Consider the following 27,614-nt stretch of genomic DNA (forward strand, 5'->3'; position numbering starts at 1 on the left):
CACAGTTGACCAGTTGTTTGCACTGTTGAACAAAAACCTTAATAAAGTTACTGAAATTATTAAACATTAGCATGTTTCCTTCAAGAAATTTCAACTTTCAGTTTACATTGTTAAACCAGCATGTTAGCAGTGATACAGTTTCTGTGTTATGTCATGTTTCACATGAACACCTCTAACTGAAAGTAGTCAGCAGCAGTTTTAAATGTATGACTGTCAGGAACTACAAACACAGAGCTTCACATAAGCATGGCAGCACTGGTGATCAGCCTCAGACAAATCCTCAACCCGATTCAGACATCAGAAATATTACTTCAGGACCACACCCTTGCTTTTCCCAGAAAAACTGAACTGGTTAAGGGACAAGGCAAGACGAACATAAAGCACAACCCCCAATAGATCCTAAAAAACCATCAACTACATGGCACAATACACCATAGTGTGGAGAAGCAGAGATTCTACCTCCAACAGGCTGCAAAAGACTAGCAGCAGCAAAGAATAGAGCGAGTCACCAGCCATTAGAACCATGACCACCAGTCAGTGTCAAGAGTCTACAGTCTTGTGGAAATTCACAACAATGACCCCCTGAGGAAACAATCTCACTCTCCAGTGATTGCAGATGGTACTCGTGTGGGTATGTGAGCTGAACACTACAAGAACCCAAGAGATTTTAATTAGTGTACTTTAAGGTTGATTTAAGACTCATTTAACTGAAAAAAATGGGATTGGTCTGTATTAATGGGGAATGTAACTGTATCTTTGCATTTTTAACCCTTTCTTTTTAAAGCTTTATTATTCTTAATTTCTCACATTCTTAAGTTCTCACATCATCCTGCTCATATTCATTACTCTCTTGCTTGTGGAGTCACGAACACATGTCTCTATTCCACCCTCCTATTCCTCATTTAGCGTTTCAGTTTTTGAATTTTCCCACATTCTCTCTTTCATACACCAGCAGCTATTTTCGCAACGTTTTACAGCCCCGGCAAGAAGAAGGAGGACCAGAGCTATTCTGATTCTCTTTCTGTCGTCCCCTCTCTCCTTCTGTGCGCGGAGTTGGCACAGCTCCATGCGCACTGTCGTGTGCCTGACCGTCTGCGCTTCTCACCCTTGGTTAGTTACACATTCCTGCGGAGAAAGACGGACAGTGTGTGTGTGTGGAAGAGAGTACAGCGCGGAGAAATGTCCTAATGCATTATTGGATGGAGCTGGATGTCCATTACGCGTCTAATTTTCGGACATTAACACCTATGGACTGAGCAGAGGTTAAAACTGATCTCGTAACTAAACAGGTAAGAGAGATGAAACCAGTGATCTGACCGAGATGTTGGTTTATTCTTGTGGCAAACATCTTTACGCACTCATATAGTACATGTACTGCTGCACTTACTTTTGCCAAATAAACATATTACCATTGTGTGACTAAAGCCAATAATGAATGATGACTGATTAAAGTATATTTAAAATCAAATATGATTTTAAATAATGCTTTATTTACAAGGTAGGCAAATGCTTTAAAACCACAATGTTCTACTGTGACATTAGATTATCAGCAGACCCACTGTGGAACTTGCCACAATCGTGATATGGTGTATAATTGTTAACTCGGCTCTCTTGATGTGTACGGATACATTGACAACGAAATTGCAAACTAATATGATTTGATGACGTTGTTTTGTTATTCAGAAACTTAGATAAAAATAGATATTTATAATTGATAGAAATACACAAAGGAATATTCTTTTTTAAGCCTTCTTCAGGATATATTCTTTGTCCCTCATTGTGGCTCATTACGCATGACGCACAGCGCGCACACAGTTGTTCATAAAGTTTCTGTGACCAGATAGAGAGGGAACCACAATGGACGCAGAAAGTCTTATTCAACACATTGAACGAGACACGGAGGCCACTTCATCGCCGTTATCAATGACCACTGACTGGTTGGACGACGGAAACGAGACGACGGGGAATCAGTTCCAGCAGCCCGACTGGCAGGTGAGAGAAATGCATGGAGATGCTTGGATGAAAGACGAGAATGGATGAATGTATGAAAGAATGAATGGGCTACAATTAAACAAATGTCTGGGTTTTTTTTTTAATCGGGAGAAGGTATGATCCCCAAGTTGGTCGAAACTGTTGAAAATCACACAGTTTGTCACTACCTGAGACATTACTGATTTTAAATCCAAAAGGCTAAACTAAACTAAACTTTTTACTGTAGTACCGTGTTTTTGAGTGATGCACTGCTTAATTACATGTGAGCTTCCCTGTAGCCTCTTAAAATACGCACAGTTTCGTCTTCCAGTCAAAACCAGTGACCATTTTATTGTCTCTCCAATCTTTTACCTCTCCTCTCCCAGGTGGCTCTCTGGGCCATAGCCTACTCCCTCATCATCTTGGTATCCATCACTGGGAATGTCACTGTGATCTGGATTATCCTAGCTCACAGACGCATGAGGACTGTAACCAATTACTTCATCGTCAACCTGGCCTTTTCTGACGTTTCCATGGCAACATTTAACACCCTTTTTAACTTTGTCTATGCCCTTCACAACGACTGGTACTTTGGCCTGGGCTACTGCAGATTTCAGAACTTCTTCCCCATCATGGCCATGTTCTCCTCCATATACTCTATGGCAGCCATCGCAGTGGACAGGTAAGAAAGAGCACTTACAAACTGTCCAAAAGAGTTGTGCTAATCTAATCTGCCTTTAAATGAATAAGACACAATTAGGCGACTGGCCTTCATCTCCTCCAAACAGCCCATTTAGGAGAGGCATTATGCAGACTGTCTATAAAAAGGAATCAATGACCCTTACTGAAATGAGGGACCCAGCAATACAAAAACCAAGTGGCATTAACCCACTGTTACATTTCCACCCTGTCTGTGATAGATTACTAAAGAGAGCTGCTTGTCATCACATATAAAGGGGTCTTTATCAACATTTAGGATCAATTTCATTCAGATCCACTCAGTTGCTGTACACGAGCAGCATCATTTGATATCTACAGCAAAAACTGCAGTACAGATGAAAATGCTGCAGGAATGAGATATGGGTCAACAAGCAGCAGAGACACAGATGTCATTAATGCTTACTGGAGCATGAATGGTCAGTCTGCTTTTTGAAAAAAAAAAATAAATCTCTTCTCAGTATGTGATGGATGTATTGAGTCGCAAGTTTACACTTTAGCATCTAATGTAATATGACCATCCTGTAATACACCACGTATTAAAATATATTAATGAACCTTATATTTATTGTGAGGCTGTGGAAAACACTACACTACACTAATTATGAATAACTATAGGGTTAGATTGTTTGTGTTTGCACATGCACATCCAGAAAACATATTTAGACACATTTAGCCAATGAAACCATCAGCAAATTTAAACAAGTTTTATCATGTTACTTTTTTGTGCATACTAAGTGATGCACAAAATTTAAAAAAAATATATATTCAGAGCAGGGGACATGGGATGTCAACTTTCTTGCAACCAAACTTGGACCATATTGTCATACAGCTGTTGGAGAACAGGATTTAGTCGGCTCCCGTACGTTTTCAAGCAGTTTTACAAGCTAAGAGGTCGCAAACTAAATACTAAAACAGAAGAGTCCAGGCGTGATCTTTAGTGAAGTCCAAATACTTACACTGTTGCCCATAAAGTTGGAATAAAATATCTTTTACCTCTTCTCATGAAATCATTGTGACAATGTGATTTATTCTTGATAGATAAAATGTTTATCTTCTCAAAACTTCTCTTCCAAACATATAACTGGTGTGTAGAAATAGGAATAAAAAGAGGAATGTGTCCAAAATCAAACTTATTCTAACTTCATGGGGAACGGTGTATATAATAATAATTATATATATTTCTTTTAAATCATTTTGCAGTTTTATTAGTTCATTCCTTACTATTTCTTTTTTGCAAACAGTACGGCTCAAGTGTCTAAATATTTGCATGCTGCAATGCAGTTGTTCCAGGGGAGGAAGTACATGACATGTATGATGCATGATTATGTTCTCCAGGGTGCGGTGATAAATGGGCCTCATGCTGAGATCAAAGGAGGTGTAGATATGCACCCCTCGTTAGTTTCCTCTTTGTAGAATAATCAGTTTTTATTTTACGTTATTCAGGCATTTCCCGTGGTCCTATCAGCGGCACTAGAAAGCTATCATGTAAAACACATTAACTACTTCCATAAAGTGGCACAATGCGGCCAATTTTCTGCTGCTTCCACATTGCAGCAACGACCCTGGCCAGCCTTTTGGAGGTGGCTAAGATATGACTTGACCGGGCCAATAAAATCAAATTAAAGAGGAAGGCTGTATGAAATGAGAATGGAAATTAGAGCTGAGAATGAAGGTGGATGTAAACGCAAGCGGCAGTCTTCTCTTTATTGCTGTAATCACAGCAGTAGAAAAAGGACTTCATATTCATATTCAAATCATATTCATGCATCTCACTTTATTATCCATCAAACATTCCCACTGTCAGCTTCAAATTCATGATTTATAACTAGCTGAATGATTCAACTGTAATGGTCAATTTACTGAACTAATGTTCAATATTCAAAATTCATTGGTCATTGCATAAGACGAGTTAGCACGTTTATTGGTATTAATTAAGATTATTTCACCGTGTTAGGATCAGTATTATTCACCCATGGTTGACACAACTTCTTCTCTACATCGGTACATGCAGTCAGAGATGTATATAATGCAAAAGAAAAACTTGATACTTCATAATACGTTGTAATGTACATCCCAGTCTCTTCTGCACATAATATGATTTTGTTTCAATATTCAGCTGCACAAGTTAATTCACTTGATTTAAAGGCTCCTTCTCTAACCATATACACGTAACATATACGCCATACACACCATATACTGCATCATTTATATTTAATGATATCTGACTGCAGTCACTGTCATCTTTGTTAGTTTACTGGATTGTGTTTCTGTCACACGTACACACAGTAAGGAAAAAAAACACTAATATTAGCTGATGGCTAGAGCAAGAAAGACTGATACAAACAGGCACACAAACAAATAATACAAAGCTGTTTGTTTCTTGCTGTGAAAATATGTCTCTGTAGCATAAGCCTCTGTTTCATCCGACCGATCCCTTCTATTAAAGCAGATGTCAAGTCAACAGACTCATTATAATCATTTCCAATAACAATTTCTAGTAATCATCATAACACAGAGCAAAACATGGTGGGTCTCAGTTCCCAAGTGGAAATACTAACTGATTAAAAGATGAACAGGCCTTAATTTGCAATTATGAATTGGGATCACAAGATGTTTAAATTATGAGGCTATTTTAGTTTAATTGTAACGTGACACCCCAGGTCACAATATCACAAGAACCCAGGGACCTTGAAAGGGAAGAATAAATGAGGACTCAAGAAAACAGCGTTGTCTAGTTATATATATGTTATAATCCATGATAATTACTGTATGTTACACAAATGAATGAACGCTAAATGAAAAGAAGATTCTTCTCAAAAAGTCTAATTTAGTGTAAATCCCTTCTCGAGAAATATTTTGGCAAACGCTGCTCGAAAGGGATGCTCAGCAAAAACTTCTTAATTAGCTTGAGTGAGGAGATTTGAAATAGTTATTTCACGGCTTAATGGGCGAGTGGGTAGATTTTTATCATTTTGTCCTCACGGGTTTTAAGAGTCACACATTCACACTTTCTTATGAGTGTTCCCACAAGTTTGACATCAGATTTCTGTCTGAGTGCCTTGATAAAGATGCCTGTTGAGATAAATGAAATGAAGCCTTTCTTCCTCTTTCAGGTACATGGCCATCATCCACCCTCTGAAGCCTCGCCTGTCCTCCACCTCTACAAAGGTTGTGATCGCTCTAATATGGATTGTGGCGTTCTCGCTGGCTTTCCCTCAGTGCTACTACAGCGTGACGAGATTTTATTACCCCAGAACCGTGTGCATGGTCGACTGGCCTGATGATTATGGAGGAACACATCAGCTAAGGTGATGGAAAGAAAAGAACCCATGTGCACCTCTACACTTTAATACTTCTATATACAGAAACACATTTCTATGTTGTGAGTCAGCACACATTGATGAATTCTGCCTGACACATACCCTTTATGAAAAGGTGTATTGTACATCAGTTACCTGCAGAACTGCACAGCAAGTTATATTTGGTTTTCATGGTAGTTATTGTGTTTCAGTGGTTCTGTTAATCTAGTTTAGACTGTCTGATACCTCAATCAACATTGCTGACTTTCACAATTAAATTAAAGTTATGATTTTTCTGAACCACAGACTGTACAGTCTATGATCTGAACCCATAGATAGGCCAGTAAAATGTGAACTCACAGCCTTGCAATATATCATCTATGAAACAATTATTTATGATTCATTCATGTTCGTGAGCCCCCTTCTAATTACACTGATGTCAAACCAGCAAGTGGTTAAATGGAAGCGAAAGTGAGAAATCATGTGATTACAAATAGATAAATCTAGACAGATGTGAACCTTTATGGTTGTATGAACTCACTGACATGCAACCAATGGCGATGGTGTGTCCTTAATATGAATGTTATCACCAGACATGCTGTCTGCTCTCTGTCTGTCTGTAGTTATCAGTTTGCAGTGATTTTGCTGATCTACTTGCTCCCTCTGCTGGTGATGCTGGTGACCTACAGTTTAGTGGGCCAGACTCTGTGGGGTGGGCGCATCCCTGGAGAGGCGACAGACCATTACCACAGTCAGATAACAGCCAAGAGAAAGGTCTCTTTCTACTTTCTTCTACTACACTGACAAAACAATACCTCAGTGCTGTGACCTTATATGATCTTTTCCTGTGATCTCTCAGGTGGTGAAGATGATGGTTGTCGTGGTAGTGACCTTTGCCCTCTGTTGGCTGCCCTACCACATCTACTTCATACTGGGGTCATTTAACAGAGAAATTTATAAACAACATTACATTCAACAGGTGAGCAGCTGCCTCTCTGCTTGGTTTGTATTGTTGTCCCTTTAATTTAATGTTTAATTATCACTTTGTTTCCTTGTCAGGTCTATCTGGCCATATTCTGGTTGGCAATGAGTTCAACCATGTATAATCCGATTATTTACTGCTGTCTAAACCAAAGGTAAAAGACATATATATTTAAGCAAACACTGTATTTTCAGAAATTCCTACGCTTTCTCTCTCTGTCAATCACTCCTGAACATTTGAAGTCATTTTGACAGTTTGATTTAACACTTCTGACAGATCCGTCATTAGATTGTAAATGTTTTTTTCTTTCTCTTTCTGCAGGTTCCGTGCTGGTTTCCGTCATGCATTCGCTTGGTGTCCCTTCATCAAAGTGTCGGAAGAGGACAGGATGGAGCTGCAGCACACGAACACTTTCAGAGTCACCATGACGCGCAGCCACCGCAACAACCCTGCGCACCCACACCCTTCCATCAAAACTAACATTGCATATAACTCTAACATGACTGTCGCCAACGACCTAAACGCAGACAGAGACACTGGCCTGAATCTGAAAAGGCACACACACAGCGCACGCACTCCAAATTCAGTGAAGAAGCTGGACGATGATATAAAATCGCCAACTGCAAAACTTATGGAGCACAACCACTGATTGTTGAGACAAGTCAGGATGAGGACAAAGCCCTTAAGAGAGGAAAAGAGGAAAGCCCACTGACTGCCAGACAGAGTTGAGTGAAGAAGGACATTCATTCATGTGGAACTCCTTGAAGGAGTTCACTGAACTTGAGACCATTAACATTGCTCTAGTAAAGAGGCAACGTAACCATCGAGCTAATGGAACTTTTGCTCTTAATGCCAGGACAGTGTATATGAAAATATTTACTGGACAAAAAGAGAGACTGAGTATGACATTGTAACATTTGCTGCTATCAATCTGAAGATGAATCTAACCTTCATTTATTTCTTTTACTGTAAACCTTCCTTCTTAGTTTCCACTCAGACTTTTCCATCCTTTTCATCCCAACTCTGGGCATTTCATTGTGGTTACTGGTTTTGTAGCGTTGGATGGAAGGAATGGAAAGTCCACTGGCCTCAGCACCAGGCTTTAACACTATTTGTTTTATTCATTTGACATAAAGCTTCTTTTAATTATGGTGCACAATAAATTAAGTCATTGACTGGTTACTGATACTGTAAATCAGTAAATATTTATATAAGTAAGTTAATATATAAGTTACTGTAAATATTATCAGCCTCGCTACCGTTGACAATTCACAACAAAGTGCAGGTTAGCTTTAATAATAATTCTGGACTGGGCCACACAGACGACGTTTTGATAAAATATTTTCGGAAGCAGACATCCATCTCAACAGAAATAAGTTATTGTTGTTTCAGCTGAGTACGACAGAAAAGCCCTTGTGAAAGTGTAATGCCTTAAGAACAACACCATCACGAACACCAGAATATTCATGTCATGAGACACTGGAAAAGTGAAAAAAGGAAAATCAGCCTTGAATTTGCAGCCTGTCTGTTGTGGTTAGTTATCTGGGTTGCATGTATCTGTTACTGTTCAGAGTATTGGTCACAGTGTGTCATTAATATGGTATGTTGCTTATTATATATTGTGATTTTACTGGTTCAAACAGATGTAATATATTTTTATGGTCAATGTACAGTAGAGTCTACTTTAAAAAGTGCCGTTACATAAAAGAATCTGGTGTGAAATGTAACACTGCCATGTACTGAATAGCTTATTGTAATATATGCTGGTGAAGTGGAAATTTGTTGAACCTGATTGTTTAGAATGCAGTCATGACGTTATAAATACTGTAGCTTGTGAGCAGTAGGATCTCATACTGAAGTCATAGGAACTGATTCATTGTAATGTTTTGATTTATATCACAGTGGCAGCATGAAACATCTGAAAATGTTGTCTACACAAAACAGGACGTTTGTTGTTTGTGACCTGCAGAAAAGTCAAAAATATGACTAACTATTGTGACTGTGGAAATAAAACCAAAATGCAATAAGTACTAAAACTATTTTTATTTGTTTCCAGCTCAGATCCCATTAAAGCTTTGTGAGCTACCTGAACTTCAACTGTGGTTTAAGTTTGACAGTAGTTGCAGCTACAGAGCGTTCAGAGAGGCCAGTGTTTAACAAGCTGACTAATGCCCACACATTTATAAGATGACTAAACAGATCACGAGGATCACAGAGGTAAAGTATCGGGCTAAATAAAAACACTCCGACTTGTGATTGACACAGGTTTGTTTTTTTATTTAGTGACTGATTGACAGTGTTGGACAGATTCAGTCTAGGCTTTGTGAACAGAAGCAAAGAGATTAAGGTGTTTTGTGTGTGATGAGGTCGGCTTTTTGTCTGAGAACCTTGGGGAAAATATGAAGGCAGAGTTGTTTAGGAGTCGAGGCTGGTCTTCTTTTTCCTGGCAGTTTGATGAGAAGGTGTGAAAGGATTTTCAGCAAGATTCACACCAGCCAGTGACAGTAGCTCTGCTGGGACACCACTGACCTAGTCTTAAAATATCTTCAGATTTGATTTAAAAAGGCCAGCCCCAATGATAATTTTCTCAGAAAACATGTCATTCACTATATGTTAGTTATTATTAATAACCTTAGTTACTAATAACTAACTAAGTAATCAATTTTGACTTTATTCAAGAAAAACTAAATATTTAAGAATTTGAATTAATCATGCTATAAGCAGTAAAGTAGTTCACTCAACTTTCTCCTGAGCTGAGTTTAGCGATATGCTTTCTTTCCAAAATGTTTATTTAGCTCTTAGATGTTTCAGCTACCGCAATGTTCATATATATTTATACATTGTTTGACTATTGTTGTTCGTCTGACATCCATGTTAGCACCACATCCCTGTTTTACGGCTGTTGCCAAGTAACTGCTAAGTCTCATCATGGTGGTGATGAGTCTTGGACGTCTAATAACAACAACAGCTGTGATTAGTACCAACAACAGGACATATTTCACACTAGAGTACAGATAATAGTATAGATTGCTGTCTTAGATTAGATCAAATATGCACATTCAGTGAAATGCAAATCCCTGCCACAGTACACGTCTGGTTCCCTTAAATACATGACAGGTGCTATCTGAGGGAACTTCCTCTATGGCTTCCTCTCTGTGCCTCATAGCAACAGTAATGTTTCCCAATATAAAAATAAAATAAATAGCAACAATGTATGTATAACATATTGTATTATATCCGGGTAAGATATTAAAAACCTTTAAGCAAAAATATTCCCTTTCATCTCATTATACATTAGTATTTCATCTCTTATCCCTTTATGTGTGTACAGACAGTGAGTCGTCTACAGCAGACATACTTTGGTAACTTTGGTCTAAAACAGTGATGTTATCTCCCTGCCTCTACTGGACATGTGGCAAGGATCAAAATTTGTGCAATCTGTTATTTTTCTACAAGAGGTCTGCAGTTACCAGAGGAATCCTCTAGATGGAGACAGATGAGCATTATAGGAACATGGAAATCTTTTTACTTTTTCCCCCTGCCCTGCATTTGACTTGAACATGCGTGTTTTATAAGATAAGTTTCACAAAAGTTTCACAAAATTGCCAAACCCTTAAGAGACTGGGTGCTGTTACAGTAGTTAATCAAATACAATCTAACTACAACAGAGCTGTCTCCTTTTCTCTGTGTCACGTACACACAGGCTAAAGCAGGAACTGGAGTGTGATGTGGTGACTGGACTGGTATGATTTAGGAAGAAAGGAGACATTGGGGGGAGAGGAGGAGTGTGGAAGGCAAGAGTAGAGGGGAGATAACAGTGAGACGGAGGAGATTTTCTATTTGCTGTTCAGCTCCTGCCTCAGACGGCAGCCCACGGCTGTGATGAGTGCGGCTCCTTTCCCACTGCCGTCCTCAGAAAGCAGGAAGTTGACGTCGCACTGGGGAGCCAGTTCACTAACGGTCTGGTGCATGATCCGGGAGAAACTGGACAGAGATGAGAGGTTTGACATAATGTTAGACAGAAAAGAGACGGTCTAAATGTGAAGCTAAGCTGAAGGGAGTATGGCACTGTCACCACAGTGAGGGGGGTCGCTTGGCCTAAATCAGCCAGCAAGTGGAGGAACCTGACTAGCTGGCTTAACATCAAGACAAACTCTCAAGATAAATGTTTAACAAGAAAGAAAGTTTGTAGAAAGACACTTCAACACGACTTCAACATGACCAACGTATTAACATTACATTCATAAATGTTTTGTAGACAAAGCTTTTGAGCCGACTGGCAGTGAAGAAACTGGAGGGAGAGTATTCACTTTTCCTCAGGCATTGTGCTGCTAGCAACAGATTCTGACATTTAATTACGACATACTGGTAACTAAAGCATGACTGAACGCGATCGGCATGCATAAGCATGCATGAGAAGTATACTACATGCCATGAGTTGCCTTTAGCGTAGATTTCTACTACAGCACTCTTGTGTTAACTTGCACTTCATTTAGCCATACACCAGATCAGTGTACAGTGTGAAATCATCTGGTAGATCATATGCAAACTGTTGATGTAGGCACATAAAAACAGCTGATGTATATTAAGCTGCCAGTCTAATGCAGCATACTTCATTTCTTTCATGCTGTGATCTCTTTTTGCTTTAGACAATCAGGTAGCACGGTAGTAATTCTATATCAGAGGTAAACAGAAAAAGCAACAAACATTGCACATTTTTTAAATGTGAATGGCCTGCAGCTTTTCCAAGGAATTTAATGAAATAGCTACTGTGTAAGTAAAATGAATGTGTTGTTGTAGCATGATGTGCTAGAACAGAAAACAAACCCTTGAGGCCACGTGAGAGAACGGCCAGGTCGCTATTATTCACATCAATAGACAGCGAAAGATGAATTAAACTCACTGTGGATGGAGTTTGTAGAGTGTCCCGTCCACCCCTACTGTGATGTCCAGGTGGTCCAGTCCTCGGTTCTCTCTAATCTTATCAACCACAGCCGCCATTCCTGCGCCACACAGCTGAGCTGCACGATGTGACACTGCTCCACATACCTAACAATAAAAACCATTATCATTATTGCAACAGTTTATCACACGTCAAACTAAATGGCCATTAAACACGTCTGCTTCTCTTGTACTCCTGTACAGTCACATACTTTATTGTCTGTCACAAGATATAGGTGATAAAAGTGTATGTGGGTGTGCTCCTGGACACTACAGTGTTCAGCAGTCCAGGTTACGTTTGAGACAGAATAAGCTACTACAGAAACCTAAATGTTTAGTATTAATTAATTAGGAAAACACAATAATTGTTGTAATACACACTCTCTCTGTCTATCTTACCTCTTTGACTATGATACTGTCATCGCAGGTGCTGTCCAGCCCCAAGTGTTGCAGGATGGATCTCACCTGCAGTAAAGCCAATCTGTCACTGTAAAGAGACACACCAAGACAGGACCATTAAAAGAACAGAAATAAACTCAACCAAAAAATACAAATTCAACAATAAAAGAAGGACAAAATAAGTAAGGTTAATATGTTGCATGCAAGCTTTTACAGCTTAGCAAGATGACGGAAATAAATCCAGAATACTTCCAGCTCCTCCTTCAACCATGTATCGTCACTTCTACACTTTTTACCTTTCTATCTGTGAAAGGAACTTTGTTTCAAAGATGCCTCTGGTCTTCAGTGTTTCAGAAATCTGCCCTCTGAACAGGAATCCTTTCTTGGTCATGTCTATGAGGATGTTTCGCACAATTTCACCAAGGTACATGCCGCTGCACATTTTCTCATATCTGGACCATGAAACAAAAGCAAGCACAGACCACACATAAAAAGGCATGCCCATACATATTTGAAGTCATAGGGATATTCATCTAGAACATAAGTACTTCTTGCTTTAACATGTGATTCTGACATTTAGAGCATGGGCTCAGCATGAGTGTGTGTATGTGGCACCTTTGTTTGCCTGCATTGAGTGAGAAGTCATCCACAACGCGGTCAAACTCAGTCCTAATGTCATCAAGGCATCCGTTGTCACCAAAAGCCCCCCACTCCATGTTGACACACATCCGTCCCTCGTCGCCTTCGATCATCTCAATGTTCCTCATCTCCTCCATGTAACAGGCATTACTGCCAGTGCCTGTAATCCCACATTAACATCATATGGATAGAGAACAGATAGCTGAATATCTATCGAGAGGAGTCAATAAAAGCTGAACTAACCAGCAATCAGCCCAATTTCACAGGTGGGTTCTTCGTAGGCACAGGTCATCAAGGTTCCAACTGTATCATTGACTACGGCCACAACATCCAGATCAAATTCCTTAAGAAGAAACACATATTATAAAGCAAATCATAGCTTTGTACAGGGCTGCGTTTAACTGAATGGTGCTGCTCCTCATTTCTTACCTCTCTCCTCTTAATGGCCTCCCTCAACAGACCCACCACATCTTCACCCTCACAGTCAGTCGCCTTGAATCCCTTGGTCCAAGTCAATAAGATGCCCTGCACACAGACACACACAAGTTCTGGACATCACGTCACAATTTCATTGAATTATTTTAGCCCTAGTCGCAGCGTGCTTATCAGTTGACCCATTTTGCAGAATCAGCAGGTCCAGTTTAGAGATGCAGACTCTCAGGGAAGTACGTAAGAGACAGTGTAGTGTAAGAGAGAAAAGAAGGTGAGCACACTTACAGCATCCAGGCTGGTCTGTTTGCAAGGGAACGAGAAGGTGAAGCCCAGAGGAAGACGAGTGTTCTTCATCCCCATGTAGTCGAGGAAGTCACTGATACACTGAACAATGTGATCAAACAGCTGGAAGAAGAGGAAAGAAATGATGAAAAACTATGCAACATATCAACAACATATGTCCGAATGTATTCCTCCAGTGATTCATTTTTTAATGTTTTACCTTTGATGTTTAACTTTTATTACTGATCAAACTGGAAAATGGATATGTATCTTAAGAGGTTAGTTAAACTAAAGGAAGTGAGCATTTTAGTCACTTTAGGACTCTGGATTTTAGGATCTGAAAGAAAACTGAATGCACTGTACGTACATTACTGATAAAGGTAAAGGTTGGGAGTTTTAAATATATGGTACTGCTTAATAATTTGACTAAACTGAATTTGAATTGTCTGTGTGACACAGAACGGTGGAATTTAGAGTGTCTCTGTTAATTATGTTGTGCTTCTGTGTCACTAACTCACCCAGCGCATGTTAGCTGTACACAGTACAGAGTAAGAGCAGAGAAACTATGACTGTTTAAAATTACTCCCTCAACCCTTCAATATTCCCTACAAATTATATCAATGTTAACTACCACTGTGTTTTACTCATTATCATTGATGGATTGTCCATCTCACCTCCTCTCCGGTTCCTTGCATCACTTCTAGAGGAATGGCGTAGATCTTGTTGTGCATCTCCACTGTTCTCCTCTTCCCAGAACGAATCTTGACCAACAGAACTCTGAAGTTGGTTCCTCCTAAATCCAAAGCCAGGAAATCACCATGCTCTGGACACACAGATAAATAAACAGATGAGTAAATAACCAGGTAGCAAAACCCCCACATCCAATAGATATGATTTGTATTGCAGAAAAAAAGAATAGCCAGAAGATATCATCAAGAAAATTCCAATTAAAATATCCATGCTGTGGATATACGTTTCATGTGCAGTTGAGCATCAATTGTGAAACTTGCTCTATCAGTCATCTGGTCATGGACCAGTAGCCAGCTGCTTAGCTGCTGATTAATAATCTCTGCTGTTCTCTCTTTTCAACAAACTGCAGGTTGCATATATTCATGCATGTGAGTATGCGTTACCTGTGCCATCAGGAGTGCTTCGTACAAAGGTTGGCAGCATTTTGACAGTAGCAGTGTCCTGAGTGCTCTTTGAAAGGCCATTTTGGATTTCTATCCTCATTCGGTTCTTAACCTTGAGAAGTTAAGAATATTTTAATGGTGATGGTTATCTAAACATTGTACCAACATGTGGTGGCAGAATACACACAGTGCAGTGTCTTCTCACCTCAAGCAGCTGCTGAGTCGTGAGACGGAATTCAGACAGTATTTGGAGAATCTGACGTGACTGCTCGGCGAGTCTGTAGGCCACAGCTGTCACCATGGCAGCACCCTTCCCACTGCCACTCTCTGAGAGGAGGAATCGGACGTCAGAGTCCGGGACCAAACGTCGGACCGTCTTATGGAGACGGCGGGCATATCTGGAAAAGATATAAAACGGTCACCAGCTGAACTTTTAAGATTTTCACTACAAACTTTGGTCTTCCTCAGACGGTATTGCTGATAAAGACGTAACAACATGGAGCACGATATAAGATATACACTCAATTCACAGTGAGTTTTTATGGAAAAGAGATTTTCCATACAAGAAATGTAAGGTAATAAAACTTAGATCAAAGAGTAATTAAATAAACACAAACCTATAAAAATCTTATCCTTTATCTTATCAACACTTACTGTGGGTGCATCTTGTACAGAGATCCATCGATGCCAACAGTGGTCCGGAGACGTGCCACTCCTTTGTTCTCCTTTAGCCTCAACAGGATGCCAGCCAGTGTGGCAGCTATCAGGTTGGTGGAGCGGAAAGACACAATGGTACAAACCTGAAGAAAGAGGAGCAGTGAGGAGAGAAATTAATCAAGCAGCACTGGAAGATTGGAAGACCTTAATACGGAAATTACAGTCTTCATATTGTATGTGGTAAACATGTCAAATAATTCTTTAAATCACTAGCCCTCAGGTAAGCTGTTCTTAAGGCATCTAAACAGAAAAGATACAACGAAGCTTCAATTATTGTTCTCTTTGTATGCATTACATATTTTTTATAGCAGAACACAAAGTACTTCAAAAGACTTTATAAACCCAGGTTTCCGGTAATTACATGGGTTCTCTTTAAAAGATTAAAATGGCATTTTAGCGACAATACACACATGTTGCACAGCGATGCAGTCGTCCATTGAGGGCTCCACACCAAGTTTCGTTAAAATCTCTTTGGCCTTGGTCAACCCTTCCTTACTCCTACAGTACAAAGACAATGAAAAATAATCAGAAATGATTATGATGAATGAATGATTGAATTTGGAATTATTTTGATTCATTTGATAATGCAAGTGCATTGGACTCTGTAGTTTCATGGTATAACTTACTTTTCTATGGCTGACACATGCTTGGTCTCAAACTTCCCCTTAGTGAGCAGCTCAGGGGTGATCCTGCCCTCGAACAGCAGGCCTTCTCTGGCCATCTTCACCAGGATGATACGAACCAGCTCCCCCATGTACATCCCACTGACCATCTTCTCAAATCTACAGCACATAGATAGGCAACAGGCAACAAGAAACTTTGTTAAATATGCTGATATTTTGGTAAGTAACACTACACCATAATGTCCAGTGGCTAAGTGTTCTGTCACAGTAGAAGATATCACTAGTTGTGTTTTTAGCAGCTCAGGTGAAGCTCATGACGCGTTGTGTAACTGGCATGTGATCATTAACACATTCTGTATCTGCAGATTATCCATTTCTTTTACAACAAGACCGTGTTACTTTGGATTTTAACATACAGCTGTTTGCCTGGGTTGAGAGAGCCTCGGTCGATCTCTCTGTCAAACTCTGTCCTGATGTCTTCCAGCCTGCCGTCATCTCCGAAGGCTCCCCACTCAGTGTTCACACACATCCTTCCTTCGTCTCCCTCCACCAGGTCAATGTGACGCAGCTCCTCCATGTAGCATGCATTAGTACCAGTACCTAAAAACACAGACACACAAATGCTTACAGTTTAATCTATTTTACTTATCAGATTTATCAAATGAACAGACGGAAGTCAGCACTCAGTGTGTCAGTTTGTATAGTGGTATCTAGATTACTTTGTGAACTCTTTGTACAATACTGAATTACATTCTACTCTTGACAAATCCACCCTTGAATGATATTGGTCCCTGAACTATTTGGATTAACAGTACCAATGATAATGCCGACTTCACAGCGCTGGTCATCGAAGCCACAGGTCATCATCGTTCCCACAGTATCATTCACTACAGCCATGATGTCCGCCTCATAGTCCTGAATCAAATTAAAGCATGCATATAAGTGATCTTCTTGTAGCTAAGGTTTATTGTCATCTGTGCCATTCTGCGTCCCAGTCTGACTGCATTAGGATCAACAAGACAAAAGGTGAGACTCACTCCTCGTTTTTTGATAGCTTTGTTGAGTAGCTGGACAACGTCCATGCCCTCCACTCCACTGGCCTTGAAACGCTTTGTCCAGGTTATCAGATGGCTCTGGAGACAAACAGAAACAGTCAGAGGGAAATGAGAAGGGAAATTTTTAATGCTCAGTTGAGTCTAGGATTTGCTGGACTGAGGCTGGCACACACATTACTCTGGATCATGTCTTAATTACAACTTTACCAACTTATGATGTCAATCAATAATCAATAATAATAATAATAATAAAAACTGTTGGAATAAGTTGACAGTTTGTTTACCTCATCTAGCTTGGTCTGCTGACAGGGGAAGGAGAAGGTAAAACCGACAGAAAGCTTCTTGTCTTTGATGTTTTGTTTTTCCATGAAGTCACCGAGGCACTCTGCCACATGGTCGAACAGCTGGAACAGAGGTGGAAAGAGGGGGAGGTTGACTCAGGTGAAGCTTGGGAGAAACTCTGTGTGTGTGGTTGTGTGTCTACAGTTCACTATAAACCTACTCTCGTTCCACTTCCGTGAATGATGTCCTCCGGTGTGTCATAGATCTGACTCTCCATCTGAACCGTCTGTTTCTTCTCATGGCTAACTTTGACACGGAGGATCCGGAAGTTACTGCCTCCCAGATCTAGTGCAATGAAGTCTCCTTTCTCTGCCGAGACAGAAAAGTAGGAAGGTTGGGGGAGGCCGAACAAGGAGCAGGGAAAGGGGGTGGCAGAGATGAAGAAAAATGTCAATACATTTAGGGAAATAGCTACAGAGTTACTACTGACATTGAAACAGATATATTTCATACACTGAAAGGAGCTACCAGCAACAGTGTTTGGGTTTTCTTCCGGATAAAAAGGCTGACTACTAAACAACTATTTAATAGCAAATATGTTCATCTCCTGTGAGCTTGGAAAACAAATACAGTTTACAGTGAATTGATCTGTGGTATGAAAGCAACATGAGGAATAAGTAGTAGTGTATGTAAAGATAAAAATGTTCCAGATAGTTAATGATATCCATGCTTCGAGGATGCTTGTGTATTCTGCTTGACTCCATTCTGTCCTGCTGCAGCTCCCTTTATATTTATTGCATATTGATTACCACCACCAGAAGCATTATGTCAGCCATATTTCACCTGGTCAAGAACGTATGATGATCATGAGAAAATTAAAATAATGTAAAGCTGCAAAAAGCAGCAAACAGAGACATGTCTTTTACTCACACACACATACATAAAGATAAAGAGGCGCCGTTGTGTCACTGATGGTGTTTAAAGGGTTATTTTATTATTATTACTATTATAATGGTTTAAATACCATAAAATCTGTCTGATATTTAGTTCATGGTCACTCAGTGGCATGTTGCAAGTTTATTTAATTTTTTATGTCTGACTTTGGATCATGATTGCGCCATAGTTTTGTGAAGAAGTCTTATGCCATAGCAACGGCTTATCAGTCATAAAAGGACTACAAAGGCATAGTGACCTTAGATAAAAGTGGCAGTATTCCCATACTCCGAGATTCATACTTTGTGGCTTCCTTATTCTTATTTCTAAGCGATTCAGTGCAAACAAATCAACTTGTAACTCCTGAGAGTACAAACAAGATTTCAGAAAGTCTTGGTGTTACTTCTACTTTATAATAGAGCCCAATGATTTGTGTATCAACTAATATCTTTGCATGTTTTTTTAAATATAATAATTTTGTATTTATATCGATAATAGCGGTAGTAGACAGTGCTAAATTACAATATATTATTTTTGAATAAATTAATTAAAAAATTTTGAAAAAAATGAAAATTTCAGTCTTGTGATGTTTTGCCTCCACTATTTGTGCACAACAGAACTGAAGGTCAGGTCATTGTAGCCCAGTTTCAGACTGAAAATTAGTTTCAATTAGTAATTCTGGTTTAAATCTACGAGGAAAGAATTAAAACACTTCAAATCTTTTGGGCACTTTAAATATAGAACTGTTGGTGAATGGGAATGAAGACGACATAGCCTCAGTTAACCACTGGCAATCATCATGGATGTTCTATTTGTGCACATTTGGACAACGACAAGAAGCACAGCAAAGGACTGTCTGTAGCGGCTTGCAGTAAAAATAGTAAATTCTGGTCAGTTCACTTGACAGCAAGTTGGGAGGAATTATGGTTCCTGTAGCAGCTGCATATACCCCTTCTGGCAGTAAAAGCAATTACACAAACAGACACCTGCGTATGATGTTGCACTAGCACAGGAATGTCACCACTAACACCAAATTTCAAGCTGTCAAACAATAACTATTAATGAATGCACCTTAAATTAGATGCTAATTAAGATGACAGTACTTTAATTAACACATTACATAAGTTGATGATGTAATGCTGTGTCTGGAACTGCAGCTCTGACGTTGCAGACTTAAGCAGCATTATTCTAGCAGGTTAAAAAAGATTTTTGGCAGAGCAGAACAAGGTAAAACAGACATTTGGAGATTTGTACCTGTGTTCAGATGTGAGGGAGAGAGAGTTTTGCTGCTATCAATATAAAACTGACTAAGGTTAATAAAATCTGCCCTTCAATTAAAGTGGACAGACGCTCTCCTACGGAAGTACTGCGAGTACAAAAAAACAGCAAACACCTGACTCGTATTAATATGAAGGGCAGAGTGACTGCAGTGAAGCAGTGTTAGACAGCACAGAGAGAACAGTGACATAATAGGACGGGTACAGAGAGGAGCAGGCATACAACACTGTTGAAAATCGATAATGCCTGAAAGCAGCAAGGGATTGTCTGTCATGTTGTTCAAGCCTTAAACTAAATAGATCATTTTATAATAAGCATCACCATTTTTCATCTGTGGCTCTCTCAGCAAACCTGGCAAAATTCCAGTAAAACTGAAATTCAGTTTTCTCCCACAACCAAAAAGTAAATGGATATGAGTTGAATAAGACTGACTGGATACACTTCTCCCTGATTAGCAAAGTTCCAGCTGTCTGGCCTTGAGCTGTTTAGAAGTACAAACCTGATCCATCAGGGATTGATCGCACAAACGTTGGCAGCATTTTCAGCGCAGCCGTGGGATTGGTGTCCCGACCCAGACCTTTGCTCAGCTCCCTCCGAAATCGGTGCATGATGTCCAGTAACGTCTCATCGGAGAAACGCATGGAGTACAGGTACTTGTCAATCTGAAAACAAACAGGACAAAAACAAAAAGCTTGTTTTTATCAATGTATCACCAGTGCAGCGTACGCTCTGACACAGTCTCAACCTGTATTGTATAGTAAGTGAGATTTACCAGATACTGATGGTTTTGTCTGACACGTTGATGAAGTGAATATGACTAATTCCTAAAATGATCCCAGATCACCATCATCACAGTGACACACAGCCTGGCCAGGAGTACAGACTGCTTTACTTAGTAGTGTCAAAAGACAATATTAGATAGAAGGATGTTCCTTGTAGTTTTATTATGTGGATGACAGTTGCGAGGTTCAAAGGGGGATAGTCCAGGGATCAGTTACAGATACGTTAGATGCGATTCAGATCAGGAATGGAATCAAATCCATAGATAAAGTTGTGCTGTATATTAATTACTATCATGTCTGAGCGTCATGAAGTTTCCCTGTTGTAATTGTCTGCATTGTCAATGTGGTAGATGCAGCACACATTCTGAGCTGGAACAGGATGTTAAACAATCCTGGTGAAATCCACTGTTGCATCATACAAGGGACTGAAAGCAAATACATGCCTTCTGCTTACAGTGTGACTAAGCAAGAGCACATACAACTCTGGTTAAATGTGCCCTCTTTATGAGTTGGTGAGTAACGAGCAGGCCTGACCGTTCGTCAGCAGGACTCATGGCTTAATTATCATCAGACTGTTATACAAAACACTGACATGGATAGAGATTTGACCACATAATGAAATATTCACACACAAAACAAATAATGCTTGTATCTACTGTGACATCCATGTGACAATTTACTGCATTATTACTCTTTGTAAGTACATCAGATAGGAATGCTGTAACTTCCTGTTTCAAGAGTGACACATTAACTGGATTTCCTGCCTAGCTCAGTTCTTTGGTAACTTGTTCAGGACAGTGTTGGTGTGGTGTATTTACAGGAATTGGATTTCATAATTGAAAAAATGTGTGTGCTGCACCTAAAGGACAACTTTAGTCTTTCAGGACATTTGCCTGTTGACTTTAACAAAGTTAAATGATTTTTACATAAAAACGCTGAGAACTATTAAACATTGCACTGGAACTGGTGTGCTGACATGTGAGACATTAACAACTCTAAGTGGTCAGTTTGGGTGTTAACAGGGTAATATCTATACTCACATGCCAAAACATTAGGTACACCAGTGAACACAAACGAATTCTAAAATAACAGTCCTATACAAAATCCCCCTTCATGAGTGTTATAATGTTCAGTTTATGGTGAAACAACAGAAAAAGGTGGTCATTCAACTGCATGATTGTTTTGGAGGATGTAGTTTGTGGTGCTGCAAACTGGATCATATTTTTAAATCTAAATTAGACTATCTAGATTATGACAAAATAATATAAACGTGTTGGTGTCACACAATTCAATAGTGCTACAAACCGCAGCCTCCAAAATTAAAACACAGCTGAATCAACAGCTCTCTCAGTCATTTTAAACAAATGCTGAATACCATAACCTTCATGAAGCTAAGATTTAGTGCAGGACTGTTATATTAGAAAAACACATTTCCTAGTGTAGCTAATGAACTGCTAGGTGAGCGAATGTATTGTGTTGCAGAGATATATCCTCTGCATGCTAACCAGCTAGCCCTATCCATAAACAGTTTGGCGCTATCTTGTCCTGTGTTGTAATACCGCTTTGTGCCTTAAGAAGCGCCATCCAAATCTAAGCCATATTATACTAAACTCAGTCACGTGTAAACTCAGCAATGCTGACGTCACATTCAGGAGCAAGGGAAGAAGTGGTAGCAAGAAGCCAAACCAGAGTTAGCATTGATGTCGCTTTTCAGCACTGACACAACTCTCGCCAGTAAGGTTAACAAAGTTTGACGCAATGTTTCTATTAAACCAGTAAGTATCCAAAGCTATTAATGCTAACACTGGCTGCGTGTTAAAAGCTTAAAAAAGTAGGTAATTGTGCAGCGTTGCAGTTTTAAATGTGTTTGTTAAATTAGCTGCTGTGTCCCGTTCAATTAGCTTGTCATATAGCCATCTGCCAAACTAGGCTAATTTTATGTAGCAAACCAGGCCAGGCCTACTGACCTTGTTTGGACGATTAAAAAAATTAAACTTAAGTGCAGCTACTAATAACAACAACCATAGCCTACCAGGAAGCATTCCAAGCGGCACTGGTACATGGCTAGCTAAAACTGAGCTAAGCAAACTACAGCAAGACACCACAAGTGAAACTTACCATATCAGCACAAGGAGGACAAAACAGCTGTGGAAGGGACTGTGCATTTCCTTGTTTATTACAGTAGGGGGCAGCACCAACATTACAACTTCCTGGTAATATGCTGCCCCCATTTGTTGGTAGTTAGAAGTTAGTTTGTCTTACATATTGTCCCTTTAGCGGTTGGATTTGACAAGGTTCTGTTTGAATAATGTAAACATGTTTAGAGCGAAAATGGCTCGATAGCCGTGTACACGAGAATGCAATTTAAATCTGAAGGTGTTACATTCCCTATATTCAGGCATTTGCCTCTAGGACACAGGTGTCAAACTGATCCGTGAAAGGGCCGCTGTGGCTGCAGTTTTTCATTCCAACCATGCAGCAGCACACCTGACTTGGCTCAATCAATCAACTGAACTGCCTTCACGCAGTCATTTCAGGTGTCCTCTTGCTTGATTGGAACAAAAACTTGCCAGCCACACCCACTGCATGGGTGCTGCATGGTTGGAATGAAAACCTGCAGCCACAGCGGCCCTTTCACAGATCAGTTTGACACCCCTGCTCTAGGACAAAAGCTCATTAGCAAATGCAACATGTCACACTTCACAGCTGAATGAATCTAACCTCTCGCCTTCATAACCCAGTAAAACACACTGGTACTTCAAAGGTACTGAACCACGTCACAAACATGTCCCCAGCCCACTCAGTGCTAGGTTGTATTTAACATTCAAGACATGCCTGTGATTCGGCATTTTTAACAGCGTTGACATGTTGGTGCTTGACAACACGCTCCCCTAAGGAAACTACAGTGAACCCTCAGCATCTGTCGTAAAGACATACACAGAAACACCAACATGTTTCTACTCTGTCTTTCTTTTCACACATACATAAGTAGCTACATGCATGGATACAGAATGTGCATGGAAACCAAATACCTTCAGAATATGCAAGTACTTATGAGAAAATCAAAATACATCTTCAAATTGTTTTAGTCTTACTAGTGATAAAAATAATAATACATCCACCGAAACTGAGGAATTTTAAACAGGAGATTTAAAAGCTAATTTAGTCCACCAACATCCTGTTGGATTGTCTTGATGACGCTCATCAAACATTAAAACAATAACAAAGACAAAGACACTGTTTTGCATTTGGTCTGTTTGACCCAAATCATCTAAGATGAGAAAATGCAGATTTGAACCAGAGCTACTGTACCACAAATATCTACACATTTTTATCTTGTTAGAGTTGACATTTATGGACTACATTATACCTAACACATATGGACATCTGCTTAACCTTGAAATGGTTTCGCTTCTGTGAATGAAGTAATAAGGCATGTATTTATTTAGGGCAGGCCAATGTGCACCACTCTACCAGTCAGCTGATGTAAACAGATCCATTCAAGTTCAATGCCGTAAGCTATTTAAGCTGCCAAACTATTCTATTGATGCCAACTGTGGCTACACACTGCTTCTCCCAGCCACGCTCCTTCTCTGTGCCAATTAATACTACAATTCCTCTTGTCATCAAAAGGTTTCTTCCAGCTCTGGTTTCATTTTATATCATTAAACGTCATACATTACAGAAACTGTTATTCTGATGCCTTCATTTATTTTACAGCAGGTCTTTCTTGTTATATAAGTATTGTAAAAACATTTAAATTCAGTTAAACATGCACAGGTCATTTTCGGTCATTTTCAGAAATTGTGCCATAAAGAGAACCATCAGGACTTTCACAAGGTTGTAATATCATAATTCAGCCCTCTACGATGCCACTTGTGACCACTTTTTATTCGTTTGTTTCACCTTGTTACAAAAGGGATCCAAATGGGACCTTTGATGTTGGTAGACAGTTAAAGATGAAACGTAATTATATAACTGTTCAGATATAATGTTTGTTCTCACCTAACTAGTTGTACTGCATGTTCACAATTAGCTAACCTACTTGCATAAGGTAGGTATGACTTCTTTAACATAACAATGTGTTTGTCAACAGCTAATTAAAAACGAAAGGATTCAAACCTCTACTTAAATAACAATGGATTCCTGTCTTAATCTTGGTTACAGAGAGAAATAAGTACCCGTTGCCCTCATTCCTCTACATATAATTCAGGTCCTAATGCAGAAAGAAATGAGGATCTCTGCCTGTAGCTAGAAATGACACCCAAGCACTTCATCATACCGGCACATCAGCTGATCTGTCATAGCTCAGACAGATGTTTCTGCTGTTGGTTGTGGGGGAGGTACTGGGCACAATGACTAAATTTCATCTTAATAATCTTAATTGTAAACTGTTACTGTTTTTGTACTATTGAGCAAAGTGACATTCTCTTGTAGGGTGACATGAAGCCTCTGTCATCTGCACGCACAGGTTTGTAAAGGCCATGTTTACCCCTCAACACACCTCCAACAGTGCGTTTCTGTAACGCCCAGAGCTTGGTTCGCATTCCAGGAGGAGATCACGGTCTCTCCCGCCCCTTCTCGTCCCCCTTTCTCCTTCTCAGTCTCCTTTCTGTTTGCATTCCTCCTTGCAACAATGCCGTGTTCCCTTTGTCACCACGAGGTGGTTCATAGAGGCAATGAAACCTGACTCCACTGTGTAAGTACGTGTGCACAATGTTGAGCGAGCACATACACACACACACACACACACACACACAGTCTCACCGTGTGGAAAAATACTGTCCTCTAAACTGCCCCCTCCTGCGCCTTCCCGTATTCCATCTAATGCACACACACTTAAACACTGCCTTGGATGCTGTCTAAAACAGCCCGCAGCATATGAGGGAGTACAGTCAAGGACACTGCAGTGGATTGATGGGAGACATCGTCAACTGACAACCACAGCTGAGCTGGAAATTATCTGTACACTTTCCCTTGTGATTGCTCAAATTCTGTGTGCTTCACAGTTTCACAACTTATCCCCTGGGATAAGACAAACCCTGCTCTTTGAAAACCTACACAGTGGTGACACACCTGGTGCTGTGTGTGAGCGTGTGGGTGTAAGCCTTCTCCTCCTGTCACCTATGGTCACATGGTTCAAAGCTGGCCTATTTTAAGGGAGGCAGGAAGAGGAAGAGAGCAGGAGTAAAGAGGGAGGGAGATGTGTTGTATTACATGAGATCCTGGCTGCTGATTAACGTATTCTACCTCGACAGACCGTGATCTGACTCTGGCACGGCAGACACACCTGGAAATGAATGAATCGTCTCATGCGAATTAAGACTTCTGACTTTAACTGAACATAGAGATTGGCTAAGGTCATGAGAGTAAAACTGAGGAAGGAAATGTGAAAGCTGTGCATTTTTGCCCCCCCATTTGTACAGGAAAAAGATGTGGTGTGACATCACCACTGTGCGCCGTTAAAGGGACCCTGCACCATATGTGGATCAAAGATTTCCTGTGTGACGTATTTTAACCTCTTCTGACTCTATTTCATGAGGTTTTAATAGTTTACTGAACACAACACGGTTTGGTGCCTAGCAACATTATTTTTATGACGTATTTAACCAAGAGCCACTGGGAATTGTGGCGGACTGAGCTGTAAAAACAAATTCTCCTTCAATACACACACTCGCTGCTCTGAAGGTGACTTAAACTGGTTCAGTCAGTTTTTATACCAGAAGTCCTGCTGCGGGGACAGGTCAGCCGAGAAGTTATGAAAGACACACATTCATAGAGTCTGCCTTTAAAACGTACTAAGACAAGCTACCACAATGTACTTCTTATTTATACATACTTGATGAAGTTAACATTAAAAACAGATGACTGGGACACATCATCATCAGAATATATTGACCACTGACCATCTATGGTAATAATTTGTCATATTCAAAACCTCTTGGGCAATTTTCCTTCTCCTATTCTGTTGAACTCAACTCAGGGAAATGAAAGCGTTACGTGTCATTTTAACCAGAACACAAAAGAAACTCAGTGACCCCTGAAATAACTTTGCTCATTTGTGTCAACTTCTACCCTCTCATCCCTCATGTGTCCTTTCATCCTTGCCACTGACTTCCTCTCTCCTCCTCTTCACCCCACCTCTCAAATCTTACATCATGGCACCAATCACACACTGCTGTCTCGTGTCTACTTACACATCTTACTATACATACACGCCCATGTGCACTCTGTCACGTATCACTAAAGTCCGGTTGATTTAGAGCTGATAATTAAGAACAAATCTCAGTGATTGTGAAAGGACTATGAGAAACCTGTCTCATGTTGTCCTCACAGCCGGATTAGCATTTCATTCACTTCCTTAAAGAGACATATCTCTGAGAATTACTGACATGTGCTCTACTGGAAACCTTAAGAGTTATGATGAAGTAAAATAAACTCGATGACCTCTACAATACATGTGCTCCTCTCCTCGTTGTCCTCTCCTTTCAACCTCTGCCTTTTCCAAACATATATCTCTTTCTTTCAAACAAAGTCAACCATAATTAAAAATGGAGGCAGTAAAAACGGAAACACTCACCTTTTTAACCTGGTCATCCTTGAGCTCAGTGAAGTAATAGGCTAGTAGCTGGGCCGCAATCATTCTGGTCCTCGTTCTCGCTCACACACACATGCAGACTCACTCAAACACACACACTCTCTCTGCCACAGATGGAGAAAGATCCAAAATACAAAAAAAAAAGTATCTCAAACTGTGCTCTGGTTCTGTTTCCTAGATTCAATCTGTCACACACAGCAAGAGATATCAAGATATCCCAAATCCAATCCGGTAGGGTTTAAAATAGACAGAGCTGCTTCATGTGTTGGTTAAGACTCTACAGCGCTTCCTTCTCTCTGCATGTGAGTGAAGCCAGGAAGCATGGGTGAGACAGCAAGTTTAGCTGCGGGAGGTAGGCAGAGAGAAAGCGAGGCAGGGAGGGCCTCAAATTGGGCCCTGCCCACTATCCTCTAGACCACATCCTCTTTACTGTGATTGGCTTAGTGTGCTGACGCCTTGGAGGACAACTCAGTGATGCAGGAGGAAGAGGGGGACTACCTAATTAGTGGGGGAGGTGAGGCAGTGAAGAGAAGGAAGGACACAGACAG

The 27,614-nt window shown here is 40.1% G+C and overlaps 2 protein-coding genes across 2 annotated transcripts; one reads left to right on the top strand and one right to left on the bottom strand.

Annotated features, from left to right (window-relative positions):
• Positions 1–1,832: 1,832 nt before the first annotated feature.
• Positions 1,833–7,621, top strand: tacr2 (tachykinin receptor 2; the record flags this gene model as incomplete). The annotated part of the gene is made up of 7 exons (XM_084541906.1): positions 1,833–1,992; positions 2,358–2,653; positions 5,805–5,999; positions 6,614–6,764; positions 6,850–6,969; positions 7,050–7,126; positions 7,294–7,621. The coding sequence occupies exons 1-7, from the start codon at positions 1,858–1,860 to the stop codon at positions 7,619–7,621; spliced, it is 1,302 nt and encodes a 433-aa protein (XP_084398032.1). The 5' UTR covers positions 1,833–1,857.
• Positions 7,622–9,228: 1,607 nt separating this feature from the next.
• Positions 9,229–27,614, bottom strand: hk1 (hexokinase 1). Its single transcript, XM_084541535.1, has 21 exons — positions 27,049–27,614; positions 20,186–20,348; positions 17,696–17,844; positions 17,478–17,597; positions 17,176–17,271; positions 16,954–17,053; positions 16,555–16,738; positions 16,142–16,297; positions 15,926–16,013; positions 15,453–15,598; positions 15,004–15,196; positions 14,799–14,910; positions 14,340–14,488; positions 13,669–13,788; positions 13,381–13,476; positions 13,195–13,294; positions 12,928–13,111; positions 12,609–12,764; positions 12,313–12,400; positions 11,876–12,021; positions 9,229–10,956 (listed from the first exon to the last, which is right to left on the bottom strand). Exons 1-21 carry the CDS (start codon positions 27,109–27,111, stop codon positions 10,809–10,811), a joined length of 2,757 nt encoding a protein of 918 aa, XP_084397661.1. The 5' UTR covers positions 27,112–27,614; the 3' UTR covers positions 9,229–10,808.

Source organism: Chelon labrosus (assembly GCF_963514085.1).
Source record: "Chelon labrosus genome assembly, chromosome: 3".
Classification (NCBI taxonomy): Eukaryota; Metazoa; Chordata; class Actinopteri; order Mugiliformes; family Mugilidae; genus Chelon; species Chelon labrosus.

Bases quoted from the DNA above. Each gene is read 5' to 3' on its own strand.
- hk1 (XM_084541535.1), bottom strand. From the start codon at position 27,111: ATGATTGCGGCCCAGCTACTAGCCTATTACTTCACTGAGCTCAAGGAT. The intron at 16,014-16,141 runs GTAAGTTATACC...TTTGTACTGTAG, and splicing joins CATGTGTCAGCCATAGAAAA to GAGTAAGGAAGGGTTGACCA. The intron at 12,022-12,312 runs GTAAGATAGACA...TTTTATTGTTAG, and splicing joins ACAGTATCATAGTCAAAGAG to GTATGTGGAGCAGTGTCACA.